The sequence below is a fragment of the Xiphophorus couchianus genome, chromosome 18 (genome assembly GCF_001444195.1).
Source record: "Xiphophorus couchianus chromosome 18, X_couchianus-1.0, whole genome shotgun sequence".
NCBI classification, from domain to species: Eukaryota; Metazoa; Chordata; class Actinopteri; order Cyprinodontiformes; family Poeciliidae; genus Xiphophorus; species Xiphophorus couchianus.
The window spans coordinates 26,115,725-26,137,030 of NC_040245.1; the positions used below are offsets into that span (position 1 = coordinate 26,115,725).

General features: G+C 38.7%; 1 protein-coding gene across 1 annotated transcript in view; it reads left to right on the forward strand.

Annotated features, from left to right (window-relative positions):
• zbtb16b (zinc finger and BTB domain containing 16b) overlaps positions 1 to 8,390 on the forward strand; it is a 33,581-nt gene extending 25,191 nt beyond the window's left edge. Inside the window, exons 6-7 of the mRNA XM_027999754.1 lie at positions 1,642 to 1,809; positions 4,425 to 8,390. Coding sequence (XP_027855555.1) covers positions 1,642 to 1,809; positions 4,425 to 4,654 — 398 coding nt within the window. The 3' untranslated portion in view covers positions 4,655 to 8,390. The remainder of the gene's footprint in view (positions 1 to 1,641; positions 1,810 to 4,424) is intronic.
• The last annotated feature ends 12,916 nt before the right edge of the window (positions 8,391 to 21,306 follow it).

The following is a 21,306-nucleotide window of genomic DNA, read 5'->3' on the forward strand; positions in this document are numbered from 1 at the left end:
GGCTGGTTAAAACTGGTCAAAGACACTTGAATTATGCAGCAGGTAAACAATCCAAAACACACTAGTATATTCAGCACTGAATGGCTCAGTTGAAACCAAACTTTGACAGTGGTTGAAATGTTATGACGTGACTTTAAATAGGCCGAGAGCACTGCATCACGGTTGACTTAAAGCAGTTTTGTAAAGAAGAGCAGTTGTTCTATCAAGTGTGGCACAACTAGCTGTTAGTACTGGGAAAGATTACCATTTCACTTAGCGTCATGCTTGTTTGGATAGCCTTTTTCTCTTAAGAACTGATCACCATTGGAACAATAGCACAGTATACAGTACCGCTGCCTTGCAACAAAAAGGTCTGGAGATTGAATCCTGACTGGGAGTTTTCTGCATGCCCATCCTTTGCACATGTGGACTGTCTCTGGGTTCTCCAACCTCCTCCCACAGTGCAACAACATGCATGTTTGGTTAATTGGTTGCTATAAATTACCCTTAGTTATGTGTGTGCATGGCTGTTTGTCCTGTGGTGGCCTGGCAACCTGTCCAGCTTGTCACCCGACGGTCACTGGAAGCAGGCCGCAGTCCCTTGAGCGGCTACAGGCTGTAGAAGGTTGAATAGCTGGATGAAGGGAGAAGTACTTTTTCACAGCACTGTATGTTGAAAAGAGATGAAGAGCTGTGTTATTTCTGTATATAGGTTAATTTCCTCAGGTTATTGGCTGTAAGGTTTTTAGTCAATTTGCACGCATCCTCTCCCACTCTTTCCTTTTCGCTCTCTATAGGATGACTCACCTCTCCGATGACAGCACTGTACCTTTATGGCCGGTGCGTATTTTTGGGCAATCTCATCCTGTTTATATTTCGGGTTCTTAGACAGCCTTTGGGGCCTCTGCAATTCATGGCTGTCACTTCTTGTGTGGTTCATGGAAAATGATAGAGGAAACCCAAATAAATATTGAAGGAAAAGCAAATGGAAATGACTTGTCTCTGTGTGCTGCTGAGGGTGAGTCTCGGTGCCGCGGGAGACGGGGAGATATTTACTGAAAAGATGTCCCCTTTTCTTCTCCTACCTTAAATAACACTACCAGCTGTCAGGACGGCTTGATGTCTAGACTGGAGAAATACATAATTGATGTGAAGAGACAGAAGTGAAGGGAGTTTTGGCCATGGCGGCGTATCTTGTTTGTATGCCATTCTGCTTGGAAGTAACATTTTGTAAATGTCATCTGCTCCACAGTGGGGTGGGGGATTGGGGAGAATCGGCCTGTAATGAGGAGAGCAATGTATCCTCTGACTTGGCTGTTGCTGTGGACACTGAGATAATGAGGCACATAGGTCATTGGAGATGAGTCAAACCCTCAGCCTAGGAGAGAAATAGATTAACTACAGTATAGGGAACAGAGCAGCACATGCCCGGAGGACTTTTATTAGCTGTTAGTATACAGCCAAGAGGAGTGTCCTCGTGTCAAAACATTAGCGACGTCTGAAAGCACACCGTTTCCCTAATGGCCGTGTCCAGACAGGCCTGTGTGGCTATCTGACCTACGCGGTTTCGCCTGCGCCGCGACATGCAGTGCCAACGACAAAGTTGTTCTGCGATGCTTCTTATAACGCCGGCTCGCGCGTGTGACGCGACTGTGCTCCTAGGCGATCACCCGTTTGAGTGTGAATTCTGCGGGAGCTGCTTCAGAGACGACGGCACGCTCAGGGGCCACAAACGCATCCACACCGGGGAGAAGCCCTACGAGTGCAACGGCTGCGGCAAGAGGTTCAGCCTGAAACACCAGCTGGAGACGCACTACCGGGTTCACACAGGTGAGACACTGAAAGTCACACACCGACACGGTGCATTGCAAGATTATTCATGCCCCTTCAAGTTTTCCCTTGGTGTTTCATCTGAATGTTATTGTGATTTTATGCGGTAGACCAACACAAAGCAGTGCATGTTGTTGATGGACTCGTCATCTTTGCCTTTTGGCTTTTCTCTCTAGGGTTTGCTACAGTGAGTCATCTGTCTCCATCTGACCCCATCTTCCACAGTGTAGTTGATGGAACATGATTTTTATAATTTAAAAATGTCCTTACAATAATCTGAAAAGAAAATATTTTTTTAGCCTCCCCCCACCCCCTTATATTATAGAATTAGCTTCAGGGTCACACAAAGTAACACGGGACAGCTACACCTGCTACACCTTCTGGTGTTGGTCTCTACAAAACTTTATGACAATTTTTCTATGCAAAATAGCTCAAGTGGAGCCAGATTTGATTGGAAAATTTTTATTCTAAAAGTTTTAAAAAGATTTTAATTTGATTTATGACTGGACTTTGACTAGACCAGAAGGTAAGAATCATTCTCAGCCTCTAATCTTTTAGAACCTCTTACAGGATTATTTCTGGGCTGAAATATAATTACTTTAATCTTACTCCTGGTATAATATGACCAGTTTTCCTGCCTCTCCTCTGTAGCGGCAGCATTGTGCTGCATATCTGTATATCACAGAGGCAATAACGTGTTGAGCAGTGGTAGTTGTTTTGGTAGTATTCTCCAGCTGGTTTATGGGCCTTTTGGTTGATCTCTGCTCCATGTTCTCTTTCATCACAATGTTTGATCCTTTACAAACATCTTTGTGGAGCAACTGAGATAAAAGTAAACACAGGTTTACTTTTCAAATTTAGCTGCATTAAATTTTTATTTTAGTGTATTCTCAGTGGTAAAATTTTGAATGAATGAATTGTGGTTCCACTTCACAATTATGTGGTACATTGTTTTGGTTTATCACGTAAAGTCCTGATAAAATCCATTGAAGCTTGTGGATGTTATGTGAAAATAGGGAAATATATGAAGGTGTTTATTGTAAGGCCCTGTACCTTTCATGCACTACTTACCAAGGCCAGAAAAAATGGATTCTTTTCAATAACACACTGCATTCAGTAAGCTGACTTAAAGAAACCGTACAGCAACACACACACACTCCTTCAAACATACCACCTTATTAACAGGCTGTTAGCAAAATAACCAACAACAAGACCATGTGAGACTGAATAGACATTTTCAATTCACTTTCCTTTTTCTTGCCTCTTCTTGTCTGATCAGGCTGTTCTAGTCACATGTGAGTCTGTGCAAAAGTGACCAAAGTTTTTAATTTTTCTTTACAAAATTAGTTTTTGATTCTGAAGTGGACATAAAGAAATGATAGAAAGCATACAAGAGTAAATATTGGTTCATTTGTTTCAAACAGACCTTGATGAGATGATTTAATCCGACAAGTTTTCCATTTCAATTTTATTCCTTAGGTGTTGCTGCTGCTGCTCAAGTCTGACACCCAGTGGTTTGCTTTGGTTCAGTAATGTGCTGCTCAGTGTACATTGGCTGTGCTTTATACACAAAGTTCCTACAACTTTTGTCATTTTCCAGACATCCAAGTTAAGTTTTCAGCTATTTAAATGCAGAGAAGTTAAAAATGCATTTAAAGCTGATATTGGCTGGAAAACGTAGACATTGCCGATGGAACAAAAAAGTTTAAGAGAAATCTGAAAAGTTAACTGCAGACTCCCTTTTAGAAATTAATATACGTTTCTTCTAAAACCATGGTCAAGTCAGGTCAGGTTTGTTTGAATTGACTTGTTGCTGAACTGTGCTTTACATGACAAGGTTCCTATGCAGTCTGGAAAAATATGGGATGCCATGATGGTGCTCAAGCTGTGGTACAAGTACCTTGGTGGTCCTTGGTCTGCCATAGAGGTACTCAATAACTTTAGCGTAATTATTTCCAAGGTAAACTGCCCATTTATGAAAAATAACACTCCAGACTTTTCAAGGCTTCAATACATACATCATGTTTTTTTCACGGAGTTCCAACAAAAACAAGGACGGAAAAAGGATACACAAAATAGAATGAATTAAGAGAAACCTGGACAGAGAGATGGAAGAAGAGGAGAAAAACAGGGATGGGGGGAACAGGGAGTAACACATGGGAGTAAAAAAGTCAGGTCATAAGAGGAAAGAAAAGAAGAACACAAGAGTGGAAAGAACGATATAAGGAAAGAGAAGGATGGACATGAGGGAGAAAGGAAGCAAGGAGAGAAGGAAGAATTAAGAAAGCAAAGGATGAGTGGACTTGGGGATGAAAGGAGGAAACCAAGAACATGTAAGGAAGAAAAGACAGAAGAACACAAAGAAAGAATAGAAAGGACAACATTTAGTCTGTGGGATAAGGATAAAATCTGGAAATAAAAATCATTTTATATTCTCCAAGTTATTTGTTTCACATTTATACAAACCACCAAAATGCTGAAAACAATTTCCACATTTTTCCAGACAGCAGAGTCTGGGAAAATGTCAGTGAGACTCAACATTAAATTATCATCAAAAATCCAACTCCAGACTCGTTTTAATCCTTTTAATTTGTTTGTTTTGGGCCTTTTCTTAGGTGAGAAGCCATTTGAGTGTAAGCTTTGCCACCAGCGCTCCAGAGACTACTCAGCCATGATCAAGCACCTGCGTACGCACAACGGAGCTTCTCCGTACCAGTGCACTATCTGCCAGGACTTCTGCCCGAGCCTGGCCGCCATGCAGAAGCACATGAAGGGCCACAAGCCTGAGGACGTGCCGACCGACTGGAGGATAGAGAAGACGTACCTGTACGTCTGCTACGTCTGAGCAGGACTCGGACGCCAGGCACAAAAACCATCACGACTGGGTGAAAACTGGGGCTTCTGGTTTTAATGCTGAACCATTAAAGAGTATTCTGCTGTTTTAGGACAAAGTGTCCCATAGAGAAAGAAGAATAGTTTTTTGGGGGCTGGGGGTTGTTTTGTAACCCGACGGCGAGACGTGCAAAGCAGGATTAAAGAAGTGTTTACAGAGTAAAGCTGCAGCTAATGATTACTTTTATTAGCAGTCGAATAATTCCGAAAATGAAGAATGCTGTAAAGTAGAGGCAACTTAGCAATGACATTCTAAAATAAATGAGAGAGTCAAATCCAAAGAGATTTACTTAGCCTTTCTCCAAATCTCAAACTCTGACATTTCGAGGAGCAGGGAACGCGGTTGACCTTGTAACAGTTAAAGAAATTAATTAGAAAAGCTGCTGACAGATTCCTGAGGATTTAACTGTTCGAGTCCTCAAACACAAAAACACACGTTTAGACATCATCTCTTGAGAATCTGTTGTGGTGAAAAACATCAACGGCACAGTGACTGACTGCTGACCTGCGTGTGCAGCAGCAGGATTTGAGTGACTGTCATCCTCAGCTGTGCCGCAGATGTTAAAAATATACCCTTAAAAGCTCCATTTGCTAAACTTTGCAACTTCTCCCTCCTAATTTCCTCTGACTTAGCTTTGTTTCCCTGCTGGGTTTTCAGTTTGGAGTCAAGTTTGTTTTTTTTTTCTGCATGTTTTTGTTTTTCTTTACTTGAACGGCTGACCTCATGAGCTCGATCTCTTTAATTGCCTTGTCTTCTCATGCAGTCAGCGTTGATTTGGAGGTGACTCGCTCACAAATCTGAGTTGCTTCCTTGAAAGGTTTTATGCTATTTATATGTAGTTTATGTGTTACCAAATATATGTGCTGGTTTTCATCACGTGGTCTGTGTTTGTAGGGAGGTTTCCTCGTAGAGCGAGCTCTACCTCCTCACTAGAGACGCACCGAGAGACTGGCACCGGGCAAATTTCAGCCGGATTGGCCCTGACCAGTGATGGTCCGCATAAAGTTAAACCATCTGCAGAACGGGTTGCTATAGCAGCAACAACCTTCACAGTAGATGCTGTTATGAAGGGAAGAAGCATTAAAGTTAGCTATTTCCAGCGTTAGTGAAGTGACTAAGAATAAAATCAGGGGAGGCAGAGAGATGTAAGAAGCTACTTGAAAGGAAACTATTTAACAATCTGTTGCAACAAAGTGAGAGAGAGCAAGACTTGAAGCAGATAATAGTAAGGTTGAACAGAGAACAGCAAATTTACTTCTTTTTTGCATTTTCTGTTTTAATTATCCATTCTTGTAAAGTAGTGAGTAACAAATCTATAAAACATACTTTTTAATATATACACATTTTTTTATGTGTACAACTAGCACAAAACATTTTCTGTCAATTTCTCTTGGGGCCTCCAGACCAGCAGGGGTCCCCTTGGCAATTGCTAAGTGTGCTTCTTTGACTGTCCCTTGTATTACAGAACAAAAATCCTCTTATTATGTCATATCTCACCCAGTGGGTTGCAAAGCAGCCATAAGTTCTTTTGCTGGAAACAAAATCTTCTAAGTTGGAAACTTTACATTGCATGAATGTAACTCAATATATCCGATGATAAATGCAAACATTTTGTTTCATCACAGGTATCCATGTTGTACTTGTGAGTTAAAAACTAAAAAACAAACACCTGAGAATATTATGAACACATTCCAAGAATATGGTTTCAATAGTCTTGGACAGTATGCTCCAGTGCAGCCTCGATAGTCCAGGGTCAAGGGAATAATCAGAGCATATGATGGAGAACTGCAGAGTGCATGTCAGGGTCACGGCTCTGGTTCCCCTGTAGTCCTACTACGTGCACTGAATTGGTAAATAGCACAGATACACTGAAATGTACTCACAATTTTTTTTGTCAAAATAAAGCTAAAATATATTTCCCCCCCCAACTACTTTAAAATTTTCTTTCAAAAGGTCGACCTTTTGTATTTTGAATTCCAGAATTATTCATGTCCGCTCCCATGAAAATCCTGTTATGTTGCGTAGAAACTTTCCAACTAAGAACATTTCTGGAATTTTGCTACCCTGCTCTCACACACCCATCACCACCCCACACACACACACACACCGCGAGGTCACCTTTGCTCCTAATATTTAAAATAATACATGACCTTGCATGGCAAGAAGGCTAAATAAATCATTCTGAATATTCTTATTTCTTCTAAGTTCTTAAAGAGAAATTAAAATCAGTCAAACTCTGCATCAGAAAAACTCTGCAAAGCTTTACAAAAGAAAACAAAAAAACAGATGAGTTACTGGTGGCACAATTCCAATCGGTGCGTCTCTATCGCTTACTGGTTTTTAATTTTCACTGCAAATTATTTTTTAGCAAGATTCATTTAAAATAATAAAAAAACAATTTCCACGGTCAAACAGTGTGTAAAAAAAGAAAAAATCGTGACAAGCCTCTGCAAGGCTTTTTAAGTGTTTATTTTTTAAATCATCGCTTCTGTATAGATGTCTTATAAAAATCACAGAATCAGAATTTTCTATTAGAAAAGAAGAAAAAAAACATGAAAATAAATTGTGTTTTTATAAAACATGAGCAGAAAATTCTGACATCCAACTCCTAAGAGGTGCAGGTTGTGGTTGGTCGTAGTGTAGCCGTAAACGTACTGTCATGGTATGTGATTCCCTGTGTGAGCCCGACGCCGTCTCTTTAGATTTGAACAGGTCGTATTTTTTGTATTACGGTAATTTGCTATTTGTTTACATTCGGTATGATTCGAGAGACATCTTAATGTTTGTGCGTGTGTTTCGTTGGGTTTTTGTTTGTTTAGTTTTTTTCGTACGAGTTTGATTAAAGACCCCTCCCTCGTGCCTCTTTTATAAGTAGAGCATAAATGTGCTTGAGTACATGGGTCTGTGCTGTCGGTCGGTGTTTTCTGGGTGTTTGTTTATTGTTACTAAAACTAAAGATAGACTGCCATGTAGATCCACTTTGTCTGAACATTGCAAATGGAAGCAACATACTGTGATAGTGGCTGATAATCTGATGCAAGGCCTGAGCAACTTTTTATGGGAGGGGGAAGAAAAAGGAAAGTGGCGCGGCTCGTCTGAAACCGTTCCCTTCAGAGCGACAATGGACTGACATCTCTGGACGATGAGCGAAATCTTGGCATCTGTAGGCATTACCGATGCCTCTCCAAGTAGCCAACAACACTCTGTGCCATGAAAACCCACAGTCACTGTATCTATTCTACATGAACATGCACTATAAATGGATTTCCTCGGTGGACCAAAAGAAATAGAGCACTTTTGTTTGAAAAGGGTTTTTTGTTTTGTTTTTTTCTTTGATCTTCGTATGTCGTGATAATGCAGCTGTCTTTTATTTGATGTGTCCTAGAAGGATGTGATTAGCATTGTTTAGATTATGTCACTGTCTGTCTACCTCAGGACCAGATCAAAGCTCGAGCTGGTATCCAATCAGGGTTGTTCTTCTTGCCATGTGTGCAGTAAAAAAAAAAAAAAAGAAAAGAAAAAAAAATGGGGAAAAAAAGACAAATCTGAAAATTCCCCTCTTCATTACAGCTTTGTAACACAGTGTGTGCAAATGTTTTCTCAGTGTGGATTCAGGCACAACTCTGTGTGCGTCAGTGTTCAGTGGCATGGTTTAAAAAAAGAATAAAACGATTTACTATTTTATGCACCTCGTCTCGGTTTCCTGCTGTTGCTTCTGTCTGCTTTCGGAGCTTTTATTTGATCCTCTCCGCACCAGACATGCACGTTATTTACCCCTGCCTGACATGTTCTAAATATGTGACATCTTTTATGGGCGGCCTATAGAGCTGCCATAGAAAACAGAAGCTATAAAATGTTTTTTTTTGTTTTTTTTTTAAGAAATGAAATGATAGTTTGCTCAAGTTTGTACTTCTAACCACTTGAAGCTGGCAGCAGCTAAAGACTTTTCCTGCCATTTTTTTTTTTATACAACTAATTTATTCAGTTCACTTGAAGCCATTCCCGCAGTTTCTATATTCTAATTATTTCAGCTGTCCCTGTTATTTCTGCCAGTGAAAATAGGCAAGCGACTAACAAGCGTAGAATTTGGATATAGTACCCCATAATAAAAGCACAGCACTCTCCTGCTAGGGGGAAAAAATACTTAAACCCCACACAACAACACTTTTATTCCCAGTCGATACACACGTCTAAAAAGGCTTGTGTAGTTCGTTTATTGTAGTGGCATAATAATTTTTTTAAATTATTATTTTAAGATGTTATTTCAACAATACAAAAGTCTCTGGTTCTCCAGACATTTACCCTATAAATGATTCTAAGGTTGTGGAGCCCAACAGATATAATATCAGTAATGAATCTTTATCAACACTAGGATTGGATCTCAGGCAGAACAGCACAGGCTTGTGTTTCTGGAGACTTAGACTTAGACTTAGACTGACTTTATTGTCATTTTGCATGCACAGGGTGTATACAGAACGGAATTTCGTTGCATACGGCTCAGGACAATGTTTTGAGCTTTCAATGTTGTGAGGTTACTCCAGAATAAAATAAAATACAGTATAAAATATGAATATAAATCTAAATATAAAATATAAAGTGCAGGACTGACAGTAAAATAGAAGTTATTTAGCTCTGTACATGTGCAAGGTATAAAGTGGAGACCAGATTTTAAGTGCAGTCCAGTTAAGAGTTCAGCAGTCTGATGGCAAGTGGGAAAAAGCTGTTTCGGAACCTGGTGGACCTGCACCGGATGCTGTGGAACCTCTTTCCAGAGGGCAGCAGGGAGAACAGTCCATGGTGGGAGTGTGAGGGGTTATATTCTCTGATTTTACTCTGCACTTTTAAGGAGTCAGTCAAAAATAAACTGCACAGTTTGATTACACATGTTTAGTTGGCACATAAATTGTGTCAAAGAGATTTTTATTTTATTTAATTTTTTTTTTTTTCAGATTTTGTATATTGCTTCAAAGTTTGAACTGTGTGCAGTCGTCTGCTGCTGCTGCAGAGTGAGCACTGCTGATTGGCGTTGTCTTTCTTGGGTATATTTTACAGCTGGAAATGTAAATGGTTACAAGGTTTTTCATTTTTAGAGAAATGTTTGAAGTGGTAGACGTTACAGTAGATGAAATGGTTTCAGAAATAACTGGGGTAAAGACACCTGAGCTTTACAGGGGAGCAACACTGAGCATCAGCAGACAACCGGAAAGTTAACTGGAATGCACAAAATGTTATTTCTTTTGCGTACCGAGTGAGTTTTACTTTCCATGGAGCATAAAGGCTTTTGAAATTGCAATTTTAATTTTTTCAAAACATCTAGCCAAATTAATTAAAAATGTACTTTGTTTAGTGATCCCATTCCTTAAACCTAAATACTGTAGAAGTCTAGTTCCAGCCTTGTGTTGCAATACAGGACATTACATATTGTGTTGGAAGCAGGGAGCCAATAAGAGTGGCAGAGATATTATATTAAATTGTTTCTTAATTCAGGATTTTTCCCTACTGAATACATGTATTGAGATTAAAATGTTGGATTTTTTCCGGCTCATTCTTCAGTGTGTTACTACATCATGATTCATTTACTTCCAGTATTTATCAGGGTTGTCAATAAATATGACATCCTGTGTTCTAAAAGTAATCAAATAGCAGGAAAATTTATCAATATCACTTAATTTTCAATATCTCTGCAGAATTTTATTTCCTTATTTCCTTTCAGTCTGTTTGTTTTTCTCCTGTAATGACTGAAGCATTCTTTTGATCGTTTTTTATTTTTTCTCCAGCATTAAAAATTTAAAAAGCGTTACCAATCGACAGCTTGCTTGTCCAAGTGATTGAAAATGCATAAATGATGGTAACCTTAAGGTAGAGACATTTGAAAAGGCAAAGCAGCAACGCCTCACATCTCAGAAGCTGCAGGCGGAAAACGGTCAGGAAAAAAAAAAAATTATTCTCAAGTGTCAGCCTTCTGCATCTCCCCCAACACTTTACCTTGTGGATAACCTCAACAAACATATGAAAACATCTGTTATGTGTTAAGGTCTTAGCCAAAGGCTATTTTAATTATGGATTTTGATTAAGTTATGGATTGATGAAATTTTGGGCCTTGGAGCTAAACGTGATCATTTCTGAAAGTCTTTCTGAGTTGAAACAATTACTCTTTTTTTTTTTCCCCCTCCACTCGATTAGTTGAACTTTTGTGCAGACCCAGAGTGAAAGAACAGTAAGAACTATGTTGTACGGCAACAAAACTACATACAGGGGTTTGGTGTATTAAAAATATATTTAAAATTGCATGTCGCTTTAAACAAAAGGTCAGTTTAAGATGAGAAAACCTAAATGAATACAGGGTCATGTTGATGGTGGTAGCTTTTTTTTTTAATAGTAATTCCCCTTCATTTTCTTTAGTGTCTCCACTAAAGTTGCTTTAATATTTAATTCATTGTCGAGTATCATCACTGTTTTGCTCTTGTGTCATGTTGTTCTTCCTTTCATATTTTCATTTCACTAAAATCCAGTTTAATTCACTCAATTCAGTTGCATCATCTCAACAAAGTAAATGTAAACACACCCAGTAAGCAATCTGAACCACCACAGATTTATATTAGTCAAAGCATTTGCTAAATACCAGCTAAACTCTAACTAGTTATACTTGGAGGGAGCAGAAAATACAAAAGAAGGTTCCTGCAGCGTCTGAAAGGCTCGTTTCTTTGATATCTTAGGCGGGCGGCGTCCTTGGATCAGGTTCTGATGTTCCACCACAAGCGGACATTTTGAAGATTGTACACTACTTGAAGCAAATGTAGCCATCCTCAGACTTTTATCCCTATTTTCCTGCAAATGGTTCACCACTACGCTGGACTGAGCTGATTTCACCCTTAAACATCTTCAATTGTATGTTTAGGACTGTGGCTCCCCTGAATGATTTGCAGCGCTCTGCTCAGTCTACCAGCACAAAATGCTTCCGTTATGCTATCCTCAGGTTTCCTCAATTATTCCGACACCGAATTTCTGCATGTTCCCATATTTTATTGTCATTAATTCAGTAGCATTTTAGACGTATTGAATTCAACGGACTGGTCATTGCTAGCTAAGCTCTCCACACTCCCACCCCACTTTTGTTTTTAATTTAAAATATTTGATTTATGTTGAAACAAATCAAGCTTTCGACACTGTGACATTTTGGTTTGCATCATCATAAGAATGTTAATAAAACAAACATGACTGACAGATTGGGTACATGTGGCAACAGAAATGCAGTCATAGATTTACATCAGCGCCACAAAGTTCTGCAGACTCCAAATTATTAAATGTAGTGTTTTGTTGTCTACCTCTAATCTATATTTATCAAGCAAAAAAATTAAACTGATAAAAATATGAACATTGAAATTTACTTTTGTTTAAAATATAACATGAGAGTAATTGGGGTTTTTTCCCCTCCCCAAATAGGCATTAAAATGAATATTTGCTGACGGACTGATAACCCTTTGCAACATCTGTAAAGGAAAACAATCATATACATTCATCTACAACTGGTCAGCAAAAAATTATGACACATCAGCTTCTGAAAGGTGCATCGACAATGTCATATTTACACCTGAGTTAAGAGGCAGCATTCAGGGGAAGAAAGGGCGAGGAACCCAAAACCTTCAATAATATAACAGTTACATTTTGAGAGATTTAAAAACTTCTATTATAAGCGTAATAATTCACAGCTCTTTTTCAGAGTATTCATATATTTTAGAGTTTCCACAACAGATGCTATCAAAAGGTAACGTTTCAAGCCTAGTCTTAATACCGTAAATCATATTCTTACAGTTTTTAAACTGAAGGAACCATTTCCATTAAAATGCAGTGAAACTGTGGCATATCTGAACCGACTCAGCTTTGGTTCTGCCGTCCTTTCTGGCTCAACAGGCCGGGCTGCATTAAACTTAGCAGGAACTACCTCCATCTGGCCAGATTGTTCCAGATCTGCCTGAAGCTCTTAAAGAGACAAAGTCAATTACTGTCACAAGGGGAATATCATTCAATAATTAACTGGCCTTCAAAATCCTAGGACCCAGGTAATTTATTAATAAAGTTTACGTTTTTTTTCCGTAAAAATGAAGTATGTAGAGGAAATGTATTAACATGAGGTTTAATAATTCGTAGTTTGATGGCTAGCATTCCTTTTATCCAAGCTTTTAAGAATTTGATTCATCTACCTTACCCAGTTCAGTTGCAGGACTCAAAATTCAAACAGCCTTGTTGACCTGAGTGTATCTAACCTTCCCCAGATCTCATCATCTACAAACCAAGCAGAAAGGAATCACGCGATTCTGACCGTGTGATAAGACAGAATCACTTCCAGCTCAGACACGGGGCCCCGCTCTCGGGCCGGAGCCACTCCGAGTCTGTGTGGGAGCCGGTCCTAATGTAATCTCCTCTGTTTAATTAGAGCCAGCGTGGTGGGCAGCTAAAGCAAACCACATTACTCACCATCTGCTAAGAGCGCCGCTGCTCTTCCCCTCACTCACTATCATTAGCCACTACAAGACAAGATACAAACACGTACATGACAGCCGTTTATTCATCCTGCCAGCTCCGACGCAGACGCACGCCATTTAGAGGCCCTCTCCTGCTGAGACCTGTCACAAACGCACTGCCCTGTGATTAATGTATGTTGCACAACAAAGCATCTAAATGAGAGCAGTCATCAGAGTTTAACCACCAGAGCTGCGATCTGCTTTACACAACACACTCCAGCATTTTTAACAACAAACTCTCCTCCAACAGCTACTATTACTGATTCTACACGTGAAGATGCAGAAAACATTGACGTTCACATCAACTGTTTTTTTGACAAGGTTGTACATTTCTGAAACTTGAACACAGTTCTTCATATCCACCGCAAGAGGGCAGCATGTTACAGCAGGAAGAGCTCCTGCGTTAGTTTGTGTGTTACATGGACAGCTCACATTCAGCACATGATGCAGTGTAAGTGTGTGATGCTGACGGTTCATAGCTCCTCCATGTCATTCTGTAAAGGTCAGTTCAGCCCGATATGCAGCCATAACACACATCAGCCCACAGCACAGCACAATGCTGCAGGATGTCCTGCAGATACAACGGCTTTCTGCAGACGTGTCCACAGGAATTGATACTTTGACCAGGAATAGTTACTCTTTACTCGTGGTATTTGTGCTGCGTTTTGTGGTTCAGGCATTTTTAATTACTTTGTTTTATGTATTGTGCTGATTTATATGTCTTTCATTACATGTGTTTTCTTTATAGCTGCATTTTTTTTTAATGCTAGGCTTTGTGCCAGACAAAACCGATACAGGAGACACGATACCAAATATCATAATAACCTGGAAGATAAACAAGTCAGCTCTCTCTAATTAAAGAGGTTTTCAAAACACATGATAGAGCTGCATTATTTAGATTCTTGATTTTTATCTTCTGGAATTTTTTTAATTTTTTTTATGTCAAATTAGATAAATTCATAAAAGAAAAGAAATCCAATAATAATGACATCGGTAGTCTCTAGAGGTGGGCGATATTATCATGATATTTTGTGGTATAATTATGATACTGATAGAAATAATAAACTACTCATTACTTTTTTAGGTAACTCTATGGCTGTGAATGCACTCACTTCTATGAATACTTTAAATATATGACTTATATCAGTAGACTGGAAACATTTACTCATATTTTAGAATTTATTTATTGATGGTCTCATGGAACAAACTGTGGACAAAATTGTAAAACTTAATATTGTCAATAATACTGTCAGTTTTGAGGGTTTAAAAAAAATATATTATTGACTCCGACTTATCAAGACAACACTAAATCAAAAATTCTTCTAAGAAATTGTTCACAATAATTGATAAACGCTCACATCTAATAATCACCAAAGGAATTAAGACAGAATTGGAATAAAAACTACACAATCTGGAAATCTCCATTAGAGTCTGAAGGGCCCGTCTTCACACAAATCATGTGGATTTCTCATAAGAAAATATTCATTGTTTGATGTTTAAGGTCCCATTTACTAAAAGCTATATTTGGTATGAGCTGACTAAAACAATGGGCTGTTTATCGACCCTGCTTGCTGAATGGGTGACCCTCCAGTCAGGAATTATTTCCACATCAGTCTGAAGGATTCCTAAAAATAGATTCTACTTATGAGAGTCAGAATAAATGTGCTCGACTGTCCAACTACTTTTCACTAAAACACACCGATAATGAGACATAGGAGATTTTCACAAGGAAAACAATGTTTTGGTTTTGGTTAATAATGTCCTCAACTGAGACCAACAAGAGAATGACAATTTTGGTAAATATGAAAGAATGAGAGCTCTTCCTTTGGAAAAAGGGAGGAAAGCCACAAAAGGATTTTCTTAACATTGAGGTTATTTTCAATAATATATTTGATCAATTCATCTTTTCAATAAAAAAGCCAATCCAAGTTCTGTGTCTATGAAATATCCTGTGGTCAGAGGACTCATGCCGTGGCGGCGACAGGGCGGCGCTCCGGTTTAAGGGGAAACGCCGTTTCTGACATAAATCATGTGGTGTGAATTCAAGCAAAGTCGGTAATTTAATCAACTCGTGAGAAGGCAGGTGGTGGTCGGTTTCTCAGCTAGCTGCTTCAAGCTTCTGTAAATACCGCCGTCTATGAGCTCCAACCAGGTGTGTTATGTTCACAGATAAATTAGCTCGACTCTAACAAGTAGAAGTCATGAATAAACTGACAAAAACAACTTGGGAAAACAACTTCATCCGCTCAGTTCAATACTTAAGATTCTCACTTCCGATCTACATCATGGCGCTTCGAATGATTAAGTGTTGTAGTTGCAAAGGGTCAATACTTTGGTATCCCGTTTTTCATAAATGCTGCTTTAACCTAAACAATGTAATATTATCTGGAAGTCATCTGGCTAATGGCTCAAGGCTTTGTGCTGATGTCAGTCTGATTAAAATAACAATACTAAAGCGTGTGTGTTGATAACTATAGGGAAAAAAGATCCATCATAGCATCCTCAGTAAAATGCTTAACTCCCCCTTAGCACCTGCAGAAAAAAAATTATTCTGGACAGGTCACTGGTTACATAACACGGAAGCATGATGTTTCAGTGTTATGTAACCAGTTAATTTGATTAGCGGCCTCTAATCAAATTAACATGAGTAGATGAATTTAAAAAATATGATAATTTTCAGGAACCCTGGCCTGGTTTTTGGTTCTTAGTGTAACGCTTTCTAAATTGCCAGCTCAATCGCTAAATAAAGTTATAAACCGATGAGTAAAATGTTAAAGTTTTAACTGAATTTACAATGTTTGAGCTTTGCAATGGGTAGAAACTAAAACTAAAATGCAAATTGGAATTGAATATTTGACTTTATAAGAACTGATCACGAGACATTTCATACGGTAAACAATGTACCGACATTTCCATACAAGACAATACTGGAAGAACTCATTTTTATATGAAAAAAACATTTCTTTTGCGATAAGTTTGAAAAAGCATAACATTATAACAATGCACAGACGGCTAGGTATTTAAGTATTTAAATATTTCATTTAAAGCAATTTTTACCATTTCATACAGCAATATTATGGAAAGACACACGAAGGAGTTTCTAGATTTGGACCAAAGCTTCATCAGTGACAATAGTAGAGATGATATTAAACTGATCTGCAAATAAAAGGAAGCAATCAAGAGTGAAGAAAACTCAAAAGGAAAAAGACGAAAGGTGCAGAAACCATTCATTCGAGTTCTCATGGCTACCTTCAAGTCAGAGAAATGAATTATCTTGTTAAGGCTGCGACTTATTCACAGTGATTGTTAGAAAAGGTCACAAGATGCAAATTTAGAAAATTGACTACTCATACCTTTGATAATCAGCGGCTGTGGCTCCTCTAAACAGCCACCTAGCATGCTAAAAATTAAAAATAATTAATGTCTCCAAATTAAAGAAAGCTTTATGGAGCACATAGATTCAGATAACTGTTTGCAATTTCATTAGGAAATGGCAGCAAATGCAGACGGTGAAGGTCATGTTGAGGTCTGGGGAGAGCAGGAAATGTCAGAAAGCCAGATCACAAAGAGAAACATCAAAACCTGCTAGTGGATGCTTACAACAAGATCAACCATTCATAGACAAATAAAGCTTTAAGAAAAATGAGCTGATGATTAATCATGTTAAAGCTGCATAAGTAATTACTAGAGGGAAATTAAAAACTGCATCTTTTTTCTTTTAACCCAGAAGCCATGTAATTTGTTCATTTCCAGTTCTGTACAAACTTATGATATTTATACTCCTTCTGATGTTCAGAACTGAGAAATTAGGTACGTAGATAGAAGCAAATAATGCAGTCAAAAGTTGAGGCAGAGAGAAAACATCATATACTGAACACTAAACGTGGGCAGAAATCCATAAAATTATGGCTACACAAAAAGAGACTTGGAATAAAGCCTCAAGCTCCAGTCTGAATTATATGGCTGACATAAGCAGACAAGTTGGAAGGAAGAAGTCAAAAGAAATCCCATTTGAGAGGCAGGAGGAAAAATATGTTTTCATACTGAAGAAACTTTATGCTCACAAACAGCTACTATGGTCACTGTGTTGGTCTGGCTACTGAACCCCTGCTGCAACTACAGATCTGCAACATGTGGCATGAACTGTCGTTTCCTGTGGGAGTCCAGAACTATTTGATAATCCCAGCACAAAAAGTGATGAATGTTTTTGGGTGGATTTAGAGTAGACTGCCCTTAAATCTCAACAATTTGTGTAGGAAGAATTCTGAGGAAAATCTGTGTTTTCACTTGATAAGATTATATTTATGTTGGAAAGACCAAAGATATTTCTATTTGCACTTTCTGGTTCCATACAGCAGGTCATCTTCCATATCTGATATTTCAGAGGGACATCGCTCCACAGGAGTTTACGTCAAAGTGCATTTAGGAATTACGCATCATTTTTGAAAAACAATGAAAAGGAAAACTGATGTTTATACAAGTTTCATTCTTTTAACATGTTTTTTGGTTGTCTAGTATTGAAGTTTCTTAAGTCAGATTTGTAAACAATTCAAAACTAGCATATGAGAGGTTAATTAAATGTTATGAAATATCAACAAAAAAAAAACAACAAACAGAAAAAAAAGCACATCTTCATGTTTGTGTCTTTTGCTGCCTCGGCTGTCCTTTCACGCCGACCTTTAGTGTTCATCTCCTCTGAGAAGTCAACGCCAAAAAACATTGAAAAATATATAAGCCCACAAATGAGGGCATGAATTGTACATGTGTTGGAGAAGCTGGATTTTATTTTTTAAAAAGCTGACTAAGGTGGTCAAAAACACACATAAAAAAAAAACAGGCTCTGTTTGAGCCTCATGACAGATTTCCAGGTGGCGACCGAGAGACCACGTCTGATGTTTAAGGTTTGGACGTTGGACAGAAGCAGACACACTAATGACTGAGATAAGAGCGCAGCTGATTAAATCTGAGCACACGGAGCTGGGAGAGCACAGACTGACAGATGAAGATCCAAACTGGCCAGCAGCCAGCAGCGTCTTCACAGAGCAGCTTCGGACCGGGATCCAGGAAGAAACCTGGGAGGTTCACACAGGGGCTGCTCTGATTGTGCTGCACTGCAGACATTTTATTTTAAATTTCTGATAAAGCGAAAGTTTAGCCAGGACAAAACCGATTTTACTGCGGGGACCGTTTCTTGCAGTGAATTAAGAAATTCAAAAGAAAATGACAGCATTTGCTTCCAGTAAAGGTTGGCAGTGTTGGAAAATCTCTTTAAATATTCCGTTGGTTTGTCCAATCAGCAGCACATAAAGGCTTATTTAAGATCTTATTTGAGAATGCAGCAAATATTTGACTTGTTTGATATGAAATTGTGAAAAGTCCCCAATTATTCATATTTTACTGTTTCAATACTTCAATAAAGCAGCAGCAAAAATCTAATCCCTTCTGTAAAGCAGCTTGAAGTGCACCACATATTTTCTGGATGTCTCTCTATATGATAAAGGAAACTACTGGTCGATACAAGGAAGCTATAAAACATCTTCAGCAGCAAAGTACAGAGCCCCTGAAAGCAAAGGCAGATTGGAAATACTTCAAATTTAAGCGAAAACAGTGAAGAAAACATAAAGGGCGACTGAAAAATAACAAACGAGAACAGGAGATAAAAGGCTTGTTCACCACCGAGTTACATCACCTCCCAAATTCACAGCACCAAGGCTTTGTGGTACCGAGCAGACCACCTGTTGCACTTCCAACGTTCAAGAGACAAAAGGTTTCCTCATCCAATACAAGATTTCAGCCTGTCAGAGTACCCAGAACACTACGCGGCACTGCACGTTACCTGATGCTAGAAGAAAAAAGAAAATACAGATCATCTAAATCTCATGTACGATCTGGATGTTGCATTCACAAAAGTGACAGTCATAGGCTCCATCAGCTCCAGGTCAAATTTCCTAAAACAATCTTTGTTTAAGGAAAATGCTAAAAAAAAAAAAAAAAAAAAAAAAATCAACCTCACTACATGTGTTGAAGTCTATAGAAGGTTAGGGATATTTACATACCACAGGAAACATGTGATTGTAATACGATTCATATCATTGAACCTTGAAATAACACAAGATTGATCCTCTGGTTATTTCTTTGGACACTAAATTAAGTAAGCTGAAATATTCCGGTATTTTACAACGTTTACAAAATGATCATCTCTCTTTAAGATTTAGTTTTCTTTTTAATTAAAAAAGAAAGATTTAATTAAATTCAGTTTCAACATGACTTTACATCATATGTTACGCATCAGGTAGCCTGTCTGCAGACACCACAGAGGAGCATAAATGACTAGATATGTAGACGTCAATCTGTTTGTTGTTTTTTTTTTTAACAGATTGCTAGTTTAGTGCTGCACAAGCCTAATCTAAAACTCTTTGTTCAAACTATCTCAGTATTGAAGGGTTTTAAACTGAATTCAGATATATCCTTTAACAGATTTCCTAAAATCCTAAGGAATCTATAACTAAATGAATTAAATAAATGCAGCAGTGTAAATAATCCTCAGCTCTGCAACTTGGAATAAAAAGTCACCAGAAGAGGGAGACATGAAATGGTTGTGAAAATGACCCAACTCACATGCTTCTGTACTGTATTAAAATCATCAATACAGCCAGGGCTCCATCAAATGGAATATTAATCCTTCCACATTTCTTCTTATTCTGTGTTTTATTCCAAAAACTTTCAGACAGCTGCTAGATGAGCCACACAGATCTGGGCTGTCTCTCTGTCTCAGCTCTGACAGTGTGATGAGGAGGAATTTTCTTCCTTCCAGTTTATCCGCTCACCTGGACGTTAATCCTACACCATAAATGAGGCATAAGTACAGATTTTTCTTTTTTTTTTAAATCAAATGTTCTTTTTTGCTGAAAGGATCTAATTAGCTGTCTTCTGAGGAGAAATTCAATTCGTGTTCATGAAGTAATGACAGGCTTTGATCTTGCTGATGAAGCTCAAGACTTTTTTTTCTGACCGTACTCAAATAGCACTCATCCCTCTTATTCAACATGCTAATTATTTCCTTCTTTTCTTGGAGGTAATGGATCTTTGCAGCCACTCTGGTCATACATTATGAGCTAATTAAGACAAAGGGCTTATTTAGAAATTGGGAAAACAACAAGTGAAAAAGAACCATTAAAGAGAGAGGCCATCTGTCAGTGGCAGACTGAGCGGACTTCATTTTCCCCGATGAGTGCTGAGCGACGATGGCGTTGGGTTTCATCTCGCGGCGTTTGACGTGATGTGAGACTTTTCAACGATTCGCAATAACGACCTTTTCTCAGAAAGCGAAAACTGTCGGGTCATAGCGCGTCTCAGGTGAGGAAAAGACTATCTCTTGGCTCAGGTAAAAAGTGTTACCCGGCAACCATCAGGAGTGCCATCATTGATGAGCTCAGAGGCATCTTTGGAGATGTCCCCCCCTCCCACTACCGCCTCCATTAGAAAAAAACAAATACCTGGTTTAGTTAGCTTCTGCTGGCCCCATGACCCCACAGACAAACAACAGCCTCATTCTCCTCACCGCTGCTGACCTCATTGTCTCTTTGTGGGGAAAATCCAGAGTTGCATTCTGTTAAATGGCAAATCAACCGGGCCGGACCTCCATTCCTCCACAGCCACAGGCGTACCGATGAGCAGGAACAACGCCGCGGCTTTTCCATCAGGACTGTACGCCAGGAAAACATGGTAGGAGAAAAAATAAACACACTACCTGTTGAGGACACTGTAGCTCCATCTGTTACAGTATTCCTAAAGTCAACACTTCTGTGATATCTCTACATTTGCTCTTTTAGTTTACAGATTTTATATGCATCTTCCATTTATAACGTAGATTTATTTTCTGCCATACGGATTATTGTACTTGACTTATGTTCATTCTGCTGGAGAAAACTGCATCTTAACTTACTCAGGAATTATAGTCCCAGTGAAAAACGGGGCATGAAGTTGACAGACGTCAGGCTCCTAAAGGTTTATAAGCATAACTTTTCAATGGTAGAATGTCTTTATAACCAACAGTCCTAATATTTGGTTAAAGCTCCCTCA